This window comes from Dipodomys merriami, unplaced genomic scaffold (genome assembly GCF_024711535.1).
Source record: "Dipodomys merriami isolate MVZ:Mamm:240054 unplaced genomic scaffold, mDipMer1.0.p SCAF_10, whole genome shotgun sequence".
In the NCBI taxonomy this organism is placed as follows: Eukaryota; Metazoa; Chordata; class Mammalia; order Rodentia; family Heteromyidae; genus Dipodomys; species Dipodomys merriami.
Genome location: NW_027202271.1, coordinates 20,327,237 through 20,339,223, shown reverse-complemented (window position 1 = coordinate 20,339,223; position 11,987 = coordinate 20,327,237). Strand labels below are relative to the sequence as shown.

At 46.3% G+C, this 11,987-nt stretch overlaps 1 protein-coding gene across 5 annotated transcripts in view; it reads right to left on the bottom strand.

Moving 5' to 3' along the window:
• Positions 1 to 257: 257 nt before the first annotated feature.
• Positions 258 to 11,987, bottom strand: part of Dgka (diacylglycerol kinase alpha) — a 32,363-nt gene continuing 20,633 nt past the window's right edge. For all 5 annotated transcript variants that reach the window (XM_070042605.1, XM_070042622.1, XM_070042640.1 and 2 more), the window contains exons 14-24: positions 11,911 to 11,984; positions 11,737 to 11,811; positions 10,648 to 10,733; positions 10,466 to 10,555; positions 3,877 to 4,037; positions 3,450 to 3,514; positions 3,099 to 3,189; positions 2,617 to 2,815; positions 2,387 to 2,507; positions 2,154 to 2,214; positions 258 to 631 (exon numbers count right to left, since the gene is read on the bottom strand). In XM_070042605.1, the coding sequence (XP_069898706.1) occupies positions 548 to 631; positions 2,154 to 2,214; positions 2,387 to 2,507; positions 2,617 to 2,815; positions 3,099 to 3,189; positions 3,450 to 3,514; positions 3,877 to 4,037; positions 10,466 to 10,555; positions 10,648 to 10,733; positions 11,737 to 11,811; positions 11,911 to 11,984 (1,107 nt within the window). In that variant the 3' untranslated portion in view covers positions 258 to 547. The remainder of the gene's footprint in view (positions 632 to 2,153; positions 2,215 to 2,386; positions 2,508 to 2,616; positions 2,816 to 3,098; positions 3,190 to 3,449; positions 3,515 to 3,876; positions 4,038 to 10,465; positions 10,556 to 10,647; positions 10,734 to 11,736; positions 11,812 to 11,910; positions 11,985 to 11,987) is intronic.

Sequence of the window (11,987 nt, the reverse complement as noted above, 5' to 3'; positions counted from 1 at the left end):
TGCTGTGTTTTGTTTTTGCTAGTTCTGGGGCCTGGGCATAGTCCCTGAGCTCCTTTTTGCTCAAGGCTAGCACTCTACCACTTGAGCCACAGTGCCACTTCCGGCTTTTTCTGTGTATGTGGTACTGAGGAATCGAACCCAGAGCTTCATGTATGCTAGGCAAGCACTCTACCACTAAGCCACATTCCCAGCCCCTGGTTTTTCTTTTTTTTCTTGTTTCTTAGAATCTTTGATGGAGTAAAGTTGTAAAAGAAAGAGATGTATCACTTATTTATAGATATCCCAGTGGGGAGAAAAAGTCATTTTATTTAGATGAGGCACTTTTAACATATGTGTTTGTGGGGTATGTGAGTGCATTCGTGTGTGTGTGTGTGTGTGTGTGTGTGTGTGAGCAGTGAGGTGATCTAGGATAATAAATACTGTGAGGGTGAAGGAACACCTCCCTGAGCTGGCAGGAAGGTGTGGCAGCAATGTACAGAGTCTAGAGGGTGGCATCCGGGATGGGTTGATGGGTTCAAGGCTGGCTTGGAGGCTGAAGGTGTCACTCTCAGCCCAAGAAGCCAAAGAAATTGTGGGAACGAGGAGGTGGGCCCATGAGCATGGGCATCTGATTCTTGTGGGTGATCTTGATCTGGAAGGGAAGGGAACATATTCAAAGGCAGGACCTCGGGAACTAAGGATTTGAGTGAAAATTTGGAGACTCTAAAGGTAGGTCAGGTCTCTGGTATCCTGGAGAGGCTGCAGGAAGGAGGCCAGGGGCTGGGAAATCAGGGTTTGGGAGAACCAGTACCCAGAGAAATTTTGAGTACCAGGAGGAAGAAGCTAAAGAATGGAGATGTAGGATCACAGAGTTTGTTTGTGCCAGACCTGAGGCTTAAACTCAGGGCCAAGGTGCTGTCACTGAGCCTCTTTGTGCTTAAGGCAAGCTAACATTCTAGCACTTAAGCAACAGCCCTACTTCCAGATGTTTTTGGTGATTAAATGGAGATAAGAGGCTCACAGACTTTCTTGCCTGGGCTGGCTTTGAACTATGATCCTCAAATCTCAGCCTTCTGAGTAGCTAGGATTACAACACAAATCACTGGAGCCTGGCTTTGGCTTTTTTTTTTTCTTTTTCTTTTTTTTTTTTAAAGTACTGGGGTTTGAACTCAGAATCTTGACCTTGCTAGGCTGGACTGATACTACTGAGCCATTCCAGTCCTGTTTTCACTGGTTATACTGGATTTTTTTTATGATCAGGTCTTACTTCCTGCCCATCTTACTTTTTGCCTTTCCTTTGTTACTGGGACCACAGGTACACACCACTGTGTCCAGCGTCCCTCCATGAGACCCAGGGAAGGGGTGAAGGTGGGGTTGTTCATGGATTTTTCTTTTTTTTTTTTTTTTTTTGGTCAGGTCGTGGGGCCTGAACTCTAGGCCTGGGCGCTGTCCCTCAGCTCTTCAGCTCAAGGCCAGCGCTCTACCACTTGAGCCACAGTGCCACTTCTGGCTTTTTTCTTTTTGCTTATGTGGTGCTTAGGAATCGAACCCAGGGCCTCATGCATGCAAGGCAAGCGCTCTACCACTAAGCCACCTTCCCAGGATTTTTCTACCTGAGCTGATCTTCCCAATCTCAGCCTCCCACATACCAATATCCAGAGGGTTCCATCTCTCCCCACCCCCCCCACGCCCCCACCCAGTCCTGGGCACTGTCCCTGAGCCACTCTGTGCTCAAAGCTAGCAGTCTACCACTTGAGCCACAGTGCCACTTCCAGCTTTTTCTGAGTAGTTTATTGGAGATAAAGAGTCTCATGGATTTTTCTGCCTGGGCTAGCTCCAAACCGCAGTTCTCAGATCTCAGCCTCCTGAGCAGCTAGGATTACAGGCGTGAGCCACCAGTGCCCGGCAAAGGGGGTTCAGTTTTTTTTTTTGGGGGGGGGGTCTGGTCATGGGGCCTGAACTCTGGGCCTGGGCACTGTCCCTCAGCTCTTCAGCTCAAGGCTAGCGCTCTACCACTTGAGCCACAGCTCCACTTCCAGCTTTTCTCTTTTTGCTTATGTGGTGCTGAGGAATCGAACCCAGGGCCTCTTGCATGCAAGGCAAGCACTCTACTACTGAGCCACCTTCCCAGCCCCAAGGGGGTTCAGTTTTTTACAGCCCTAGGCAATACTCACTGTACAGGGTGTCTGCATCCAAGGTTCTCCATCAATTTGCATGGGAAGGGTTTTTGTGGTACTGTGGAAGGTCACGGAAAATTAGTGGAGATTTCATTATCAACCAAATACCAAAATTCTGTTTCTCAGGTTGGCTTTGAGATCTTTTTTCACTAAGGAAGCCCCTCCCCCACTGTTCCCATAATCCTCTGTGCTCCTGGCCCTAGAAGCCTTCCCTCAGAGGTCTTCCTTACTGGAAAGTAATCTCAGAGCACTTGGCCAGTCGACGTCCAGCACTCTTGAGCTTGGTATAGATCTGGCCCATCTCAATTGCACCTTCCAGTCCTACTACTTCCAGTCGCTTGTCACTTAGGTCTGGGGATGAGAAGTAGAGACATGGGTTTTATAGATGCAGAAAGCTCTCAAAAGAAGTCATACCTTTCCCTCAGCCCTGCCCACTTAGCTCCCAAGGCACTCCTCTGACCTGGCACACAGGTTTTCAGGATGTCAGGGTCGGTGATGACTTTAGCTGTAGTGCCTAAGGCCTGGTTGATCCCACAGATATCCCCCTGTGGTCTCTTGGTATCACCCCAGAGGTTGGAGCCACCATGCATACTAGGGATGTTCAGTACTGCGATGCCTTCTAGTGATAGGTTGGTCAGATCCAGAGGTTTTCCACAGATCTGAGGGAAGCAGGACACAGCCCCCAGGGAGAACACAGATGTTTTATCTCATGGCATAATTATAGATGTCACTGCTCTCTCCAGCAGAGGACAAACTGGGAAGGCCAGGATTTGGAGGTTTGTAAGAGATGGAAAAAGAGACTTGTGTAGCTTCAGAACTTGGGAAGTCAGGGTTGGAGAACTGGGAGGTCAAAAAAGTAGAGGTTCAAGAATGTGGGGAGTTCTTAGAGGTGTCTGTGGTGGAAGAAAGTTGGATACAAGAAGCTGAAAAGGATATACACACCTCAACTGTCAAAGAGTCCTCCAGCCTTTTGCACGTTGAGAAGATGGATTCAGATGTAGCAAATTCAAAGTACCATAGCTTGTTCTTCATTCTATGCCAGCCCCAACACAAGGCCCAGCAAAGAGAGGACAGGTTGTACAGTACCAGCAGGGATGGTAAGTGACAGGAAAGAGCATCAATCTCTCAACTCCACAGGGAACAAAGGGAGTCTTATTTGGGTGTAGGGAAGAGTTTCCTAAAGATGTCACTGCCCAGATGAGCATTCTGAGTCAAACTTGATCATAATGTTTATCTAAATTCATTTGGAAGATTGAGCAGACTAGCCAGGAAACAAAAATTCTTTTCCCTTACCTGCTGTTGAACTTCTCAGGATATTTCTCTCGCATGATGTGGAACTGGTGAGCAATAGAGGCATCCTGGAGAAGTTAAAAGCACATAATCAATTCTGGGTGCCAGTGGCTCACACTTGTAATCCTAGCTACTCAGGAAGCTGAGATCTAAGGATCATGGTCCAGCCTAAGCAGGAAAGTCTGAGAGATACTTTTCACCAATAAACCACCAAAAAGCCCAAACTGGAGCTGTGGCTCAAGTAAATGACAGCCTTGATCAAGAAAGCTAAAGGACAGTGCCACTTGAGCCATAACAACACTTCTGGCTTTTTCTATTTATGTAGAGCTGAGGAATGGAACCCAGGATTTCATGCACGCTAGGCAAGCACTCTACCACTCAGCCACATTCCCAGCCCCTCTCCTTTCTGTCTATGCTCTAGCCCACTCACCACACCAATGGAGAAATAGTTATTGATGATGTGAAAGGGGACTGGATCACACTTTTCTTTAGTTTGTTGAGGTATCACTTCCACAGACCATCGATCTATATGTACCACCTTACTCATCTCTATATCTTTGAGAATCTTGGCCAAATTCTGTCCCTCATACCCTAGGGAAAGAGAAGGAGATAGGTTAGCAGTAAGCCCTATTTGTTTTTGGAAGGGATAGTACTGGAGCTTGAACTCTGAAACTCAGGACCAAGATACTGTGCCTTAGCTTTTTCGCTCAAAGCTGGCACGTTGCCCCTTGAGCCACAGCTCTACTTGCAGATTTTTGGTAGTTAATTGGAGATAAGCATCTCATAGACTTCTCTGCCTAGGCTGAGTTTGAAATGTGATCCTTAGATCCTAACTAGAACTACAGGCGTTAGCCACCAGTGCCAGGAAAGAGCCCTGTTCGGATTCCTTCTCCATAGATTCCCAAGGAACAGCAGCTTTGGTTCTGCAGAGTCTCCTAGCCCTTGTCAGTGAAAGCGGGATGTGAGGCTCCCATGGACCAGTGTGAAAGCTAGAAGCTTTCTGACCCTTCTCCACATTGCTGTGTATGTGTGTCTAGAAATTCAACTGAAAGATTAGAGAGAGAATAGCCAGAAAATTGCTGAAGAAAATGAGTGACAGAGATCCAGCCTTCTCATCAGCCTCATGCTTTTCTGCCCCGTCCCATGAGACAACACAGGAAAAAGCAAGAGTCTAAATAGTATAATACTGGCACCATGGAGAGACTAAAAAGTTCAATAATAAGGAACAGAGCTGGGCACCTGTGCCTCATGCCTGTAATCCTAGTTACTCAGGAGGCTGAGATCTAAGGATCACAGTTTGAAGCCAGCTGGGGTAGAAAAACCAATGCAACTCTCTTTTTTTGGGGTCCGTTCGTGGGGCCTGAACTCTGGGCCTGGGCACTGTCCCTCAGCTCTTCAGCTCAAGGCTAGTGCTCTACCACTTGAGCCACAGCACCACTTCCGGCTTTTTTTTTCTGCCTATGTGGTGTTGAGGAATCGAACCCAGGGCCTCAGGCATGCAAGGCAAGCGCTCTACCACTGAGCCACCTTCCCAACCCCCAATGCAACTCTTTTTGTTTTGGGTCCGGTCGTGGGGCCTGGGAGCTGTCCCTCAGTTCTTTCAGCTCAAGGCTAGCGCTCTACCACTTGAGCCACAGCACCACTTCCGGCTTTTTCTTTTTGCTTATGTGGTGCTAAGGAATCAAACCCAGGGCCTCAGGCATGCAAGGCAAGCGCTCTACCACTGAGCCACGGCTTCCCAGACCCACCCAATGCAACTCTTATCTCCAGTTAGCCAGCAAAAAAGCCAAGAGTAGCCAGGCACAGGTGGCTCACGCCTGTAATCCTAGCTACTCAGGAGGCTGAGATTTGAGGATCGCAGTTCAAAGCCAGGCAAGAAAGTCCCTGAGACTTATCCAATTAACCACCAGAGAACCAGAAGTGACACTATGGCTCTATGGTAAAGCGCTAGGCCTTGAGCTGAAGAGCTGAGGGACAGCATCCAGGCCCAGAGACCCACAACTGACAAAAAAAAAAAAAAAAAAAAAAAAGCCAGGAGTAGAAATGTGGCTCAAGGAGTAGAGCATTAGCCTTGAGTGAAAAAGTTTAGAGGCCTTGAGTTGCCCTAGTACTGGCATACACAACGTTCACACACACACACACACACACAAATACACGCAAGCATGCACACACACACACACACACACACACACACACACACACACACACACACACACACACACACACTGAATACACAACGTTCACACACACACACACACACACAAATACACGCAAGCATGCACACACACACACACACACACACACACACACACACACACACACACACACACACACACACACACACACACACACACACTGAATGAATGGAAGAATGAAGGGACTAGAAGCACTGCTCAAGTGGTAGAGTCCCTGCCTAACAAGTGTGAGGTTCTGAGTTCAATCCCAGTGAGAGCTATTTTGAACATCTGGCCTCTGGAACTATAAGATGATAAGTTCATGTTGCTTTAAACCACTGTTTGTGACCACTTGTTACAGCAACTTTAGCTCCTCAGCTCTGCTCAGCCCTTAACTGTGGTGTTTACCAGCTCTTGCTGTCTTAGTCTACCTTCTTACCTCTTACGTCTTTCCTTGGGTAATCTCATCTGCTGTCAGTTACTACTGAGTGGAAACTCTCTCACATGGATCCCAACCCTGTCTTTTTTTTTTTTTTGGTACTGATAATGAAGATTGAACTCAGGGTCTCATGCTCTTGTTCTACTTACTTACTCATGCTGGTGTTCTACCATTTGAGCTATACCTTCAAGTTACCATTATTGTAATGAGCCTGAAAACTATTTATTTATTTGTGTTTCTGGGGACTGAACTCAGGACCTTGATTCATGTTCCCTAAACTGTTCTCATGTTTTAATTTTTCATTATCTTCATTAGTGAGACTCTTATTTCCAATGAACCACCAGAAAACTGGAAGTGGAGTTATGGCTCAAAGTGGCAGGATGCTAGCTTTGGGCAAGAGCAGCTCAGAGACAGTGCCCAGGCCCTGAGATCAAGCTCCACACCACCTTCATAAATAAATAAAGTAAATAAGTGAAATATGCAAACTCTTAAGTATATGAAAACACTGAAAGGCAAACAGTAAAAAATAAACCAACCAAATAAAAAACACATTTCTACATGCAGCTTGTAATCTCTGGAAGGATATAGATGAAAACTCCTAAGCTCAACATTTATAAGCCTCCATAATCTACCCCTTGCTCAACTCTTCTTCCCACTCCTCACCTCTCACCCTAGGTCCCAATCACAAGTTTCTGCAAGTTTCTGCAGTGTACGTTGTTTGGTGCTCATCTGGCCATCTAGGTTCCCTCTCCCACTCTTTAACAAAATCCTATTCCATAATCTCCAGTGGAATTTTGAAACTGGACTCTAAGCCCTACCGTATCAACTCCTAAACATTTCCAGCACAACCTACTCTCTATTAATCTCTTTACAAATAACATTTCTGAAACCCTTTTTTTCTTTGAAAGGAATACAAGATTAGAAATGGAATGCAGTTAGGGGACTGTTACAATAGACTCAGAAAGAAATGATAGTGTGGAGTCAGTCGAGGCACCCAACAACAGATGAATGGATAAAGAAGATGAAGTAGGTATACTCTATGGAATATTACATGGCCCTAAAGAAAATGAAAGCCAGGCATCTCCTAGTTACTCAAGAGTCTGAGATCAGAGGATTGTGGTTCAAAAGACAATCTAGATAGAAAAGTCCATGAGACTTTATCAATAATTAACCAGTAAAAACGCTGGACTAGCTGGCTTAAGTAGTAGAGCGGCAGCTATGAGCAAGTAAGATGAGTGAGAACATGAGGCCCCAAGTTCAAGTCCCAGTACCAGCAGCAGAGGGGTGGGAGGGGGAGATAGAGGGAGAGGGGGGAAGAAAGGGAGAAAAAATGAAGGAAGCAAGAAAGAAAGATAGAAAGATAAAGAGGGGGAGAAAAACTAAAGAAAGACTTGAAGGACATCACCTTGAACAAGTTTAACCAAGCACAAAAAAAGCCAAATATGAAGCTGGCTGCTGATGGCTCAGGTATGTAATCCTGGCTACTCAGGAGGCTGAGATTGGAGGATTACTATTCAAACCCAGCATGGGCAGGGAAGTCCATGAGATGTTTATCACCAATTAACCAACAAAACACCAAAAGTGGAGTTGTGGCAGAATACTAGCCTTGAGCACAAAAGCTCAGGGACAGTTCCCAGGCTCTGAGTTCATGCTCCAGGACCAGCAAACGTGTGTACATGCATATGTACACACTCACATGCAGACACAAAAGAATCTCAATGAAAGTTGACAATGAGTGATCCCTGGTGCTGGGACCCCCTTTCTATGGAGCCTGTATATTCTACTTGTGCTATCAATAAACTTGCTGCTTTACAATCAGGAAAAAAATAGTTGTTCAATGAGCAAAAGGAGGTAGGGAACGAGAAACAGGCACTATGGGGGTGGGTTGGTCTGACAAGGAAGGTGAGTGAAGATGAATAAGTTTGAGTAGTTTGTTTTCATGTCTGAAAACAGAACAATGAAACCTGCTGAAATTGTTTTAGGAAGGGCAAAGGTAAGAGAAAGTGATAGAGTGAGATCGATGAAAACAGATTGTATATGGGTGGAAATGTCAAAACGTTTCCTTGTACAATTAATGTATGCAAAATTATTTATATATGTATGTACGAACATATGTAGTCAGTTGTGGGGCTTGAACTCAGGGCCTAGGTGCTGTACCTGAGTTTTTCTGCTCAAGGCTAGTGCCACTAGAGCCACAGCTCCACTTCTGGTTTTCTGGTGGTTAGCTGGAGATAAGTGTTACAGATGGGCTAGGAATGTGGCTTAATGGTGGAGGGCTTGCCTAGCACTCATGAAAACCTGGGTTCGATTTCTTAGTACCACATACAAGAAAAAGCCAGAAAGAGCCAGGCACTACTGGCTCACACCTGTAATCCTAGCTACTCAGGGGGCTGAGATCTGAGGATGGCGGTTCAAAGCCAGCCCAGGCAGGAAAGTCCGTGAGACTCTTATCTCCAATAAACCACTAGAAAACCAGAAGTGGCACTGTTGGTCAAGTGGTAGAATGCTAGCCTTGAGCAAAAAGAGGCTCAGGGGCAGTGCCCAGGCGCTGAGTTCAAGCCCCAGGACTGGAATAAAAAAGGATATATTTTTAAAAAATGTTCCAGGAGGGACTGGGAAGGTGGCTCAGTGGTAGAGCGCTTCCCTTGCATGCATGAGGCCCTGGGTTCGATTCCTCAGGTCCACATAAGCAAATGGAAAAAAAAGCCAGAAGTGGCACTGTGGCTCAAGTGGTAGAGTGCTAGCCTTGAGCTGAAGAACTGAGGGACAGCGCCCAGACCCAGAGTTCAGCCCCCATGACCGGACCAAAAAAAAAAAAAATGTTCCAGGAAGCAAATCAAACTCATGTAAGGGCTGAATTCTGCCTTACAATGGACAAAAAACAAAAACAAAAAAACACAAGAGTCTCACCGGCTCTCTTGTCCAAGCTGGCTTCAAACTGTGATCCTTAGGTCTCAGCCTGCTGAATATCTAGGATTACAGGCATGAGCCACCAGAACCTGGCTGTATGCTAGCTTAAAAAAGAATTATTACCCAGCTTTTTGCAATGAGAAAAAATGATAATGAATGAATGAATGACCATATGGTTAATTTTATTTTTTTTGGTTAGTCGTGGGCTTGAACTCTAGGCCTGGGTGCTGTCCCTGAACTCTTCAACTCAAGGTGAGCACTCTACCACTTGAGCCACAGTGCTACTTCCACTTCTCTGGTGATTAACTGAAGAGTCTCTCACAGGGCTGGGAAGTTGGCTCAGTGGTAGAGCGCTTGCCTTGCATGCCTGAGGCCCTGAGTTCGATTCCTCAGCACCACATAAGCAAAAAGAAAAAAGCCAGGCCGGGCGCTGGTGGCTCACGCCTGTAATCCTAGCTACTCAGGAGGCTGAGATCTGAGGATCGAGGTTCAAAGCCAGCCCGGGCAGGAAAGACCGTGAGACTCCTATCTCCAATAAAACCACCAGAAAACCGGAAGTGGCGCTGTAGCTCAAGTGGTAGAGCGCTCGCCTTGAGCTGAAGAGCTGAGGGACAGCGCCCAGGCCCAGAGTTCAAGCCCCACAACCGACAAAAAAAAAAAAAAAGAGTCTCTCACAGACTTTCCTGCCTGCGCTGGCTTTGAACCCTGATGCTCAGATCTCAGATCTCAGTCACCTGAGTTGAGTAGCTAGGATTACAGACATGAGCCACCAGCACCCAGCACCGGCTGGTTAATTGTTGAACTAAATGAATAAACCATGTGCAATTTCCCTGTTACTAGCTCTGGCTTAGCTCTTACACAACCTTTCTTATTCCCCCATTACCTCCCTGCCATGCACACACACATTTTTCTTTGGTCATCTGAACCCTAACAGTTGTTTATGAGAAACAGACATGTATCTTTCAATTTATAGGGAAGAGGACTCCCACCTTTAACTGTCCTATATTTAGAATGTAGTCCCTACTTCAAAAGCTCTCTTCCTTTTGACCACTCCACTGTCATAATTAACTATTTGTGCCTTTCTCCTTCCTTGACCCTCTTTGTATATCAGATGCATATATTTTTCTCTGTTGCCTCCGTGTGTGTGTGTGTGTGTGTGTGTGTGTGTGTGTGTGTGTGTGTGTGTGTGTGTGTGTGTGTGTGTGTGTTGGTACTGGGGTTTGAACTAAGGGCCTCGGCACTATCTCTGAACTTTCTTGCAAAATCAGGTGCGCTTTTACCACCTGAGGCACACCTCCACTTCTGGCTATTTGGTGAGATAAGAGTCTCATAGACTTTTCAGACCCAGCTGGCTTCGATTTTCAATCCTTCCATCTCAGCCTCCTTAGCTGCAAGGATTACAGGCATGATCCATGAGTACCCCACTCTGCTGCTTTCTTCTTTCTACTCAACTCCCCCTACCCTTGATCCCAGCAAAACAATTTCTAACAACTTACCTCCTCCCCACCTGAGGCACCGAGCCAGATCATTTCCAGTGCCCAGAGGCAACACAGCAACAGGAGGCACAACAGGCAGGTTGGCTTTGTCTAGGAAGGCAGGTGAAAGAAATGATGGATAGAATTGGATCTGGCAGACCAACTGCTCCCATCTCCTGACCGAAGCCTCTCCCTCCACTGACCAATGCACTCTAGAATCCAGCCTACTGTGCCATCTCCACCGCACACCAATATCCGGCAATCAGGGACATCTCTGAAGAATCTGAGTCTGAGACAAAAAAGGGAAAGGAGATAAAACAGTAACAGGATAGAGGCTACTCAACTCCTAGAGAAACATATCTTGTCTCTCATTCCTATCACTCTTTTTCCCTTTGACAAGAGTTGTGTTTATGATCTGGGACGTAGTCCAGTGGTAAAGTACTTAGCATGCATGGGGCTGGAGCTGAATCCTCAGATGGACAAAACACAGTAGAAAAAAAAAAGCCAAGCACTGATGGCTTACGCCTGTAAATCCTAGCTACTCAGGAAGCTGAGATCTGAGGATCAAAGCCAGCCTAGACAGACAAATCCAGGATCTCTTATTCCAACTAACCAGCAATAAGCTGGAAGTAGAGGTATGGCTCAAGTGGCAGCTTTGAAAAATTAAAGGTCCTAAGTTCAAGCCCAGCACACACACACACACACACACACACACACACACACACACACACACACACACACACACACACACACACACACACACACACACACACACACACACACACACACACACACACACACACACACACACACACACGGACAGAGAAAAGGACAATAGAAAAAGTTGTAAGTTACTCAGTGGATAAAGATGGGATCTCCAAACAGGATAAATATGGACCAGTGAACCAAGAGGACAGGATGCCTGCCTAGTGACTTTAGGGAAGGAAGAAACTGGAATTCTGGCATCTTAGGCTTTCTTTCCTAACATACGCTCTTTCCTGCTCTTAATGTACATAGAAACAGACACACAAAAACCACTGTTAGGGGCTGGGAAGGTGGCTCAGTGGTAGAGCGCTTGCCTTGCATGCATGAGGCCCTGGGTTCGATTCCTCAGTACCACATAAGCAAAAAGAAAAAAGCCAGAAGTGGCGCTGTGGCTCAAGTGGTAGAGCGCTAGTCTTGAGCTGAAGAGCTGAGAGACAGCGCCCAGGCCCAGAGTTCAGACCCCACGACCGGACCAAAAAAAAAAAAAAAAAAAAACCACTGTTAGATGTCCTCGAACTTATACTCACCCTGGCTCAGGACCATCCTTCAGGAGGTTGAACACCTGCCGAGGGTTTAGTATATATTGGAACTTCCAAAGAACCCTGCGTGAGGGGGGAGAAAAGCTCATGGTGGAAGAATGATATTCTGTACTACACACACACACACACACACACACACACCTCTCTCCAAGCTCTCCTCACCTCTGCCCTTGCTTTCCACCACTCTTAGGATTGACAAAGACTAGAAGTGGGTGGGTATTAGAAACAGGGTCAATCTG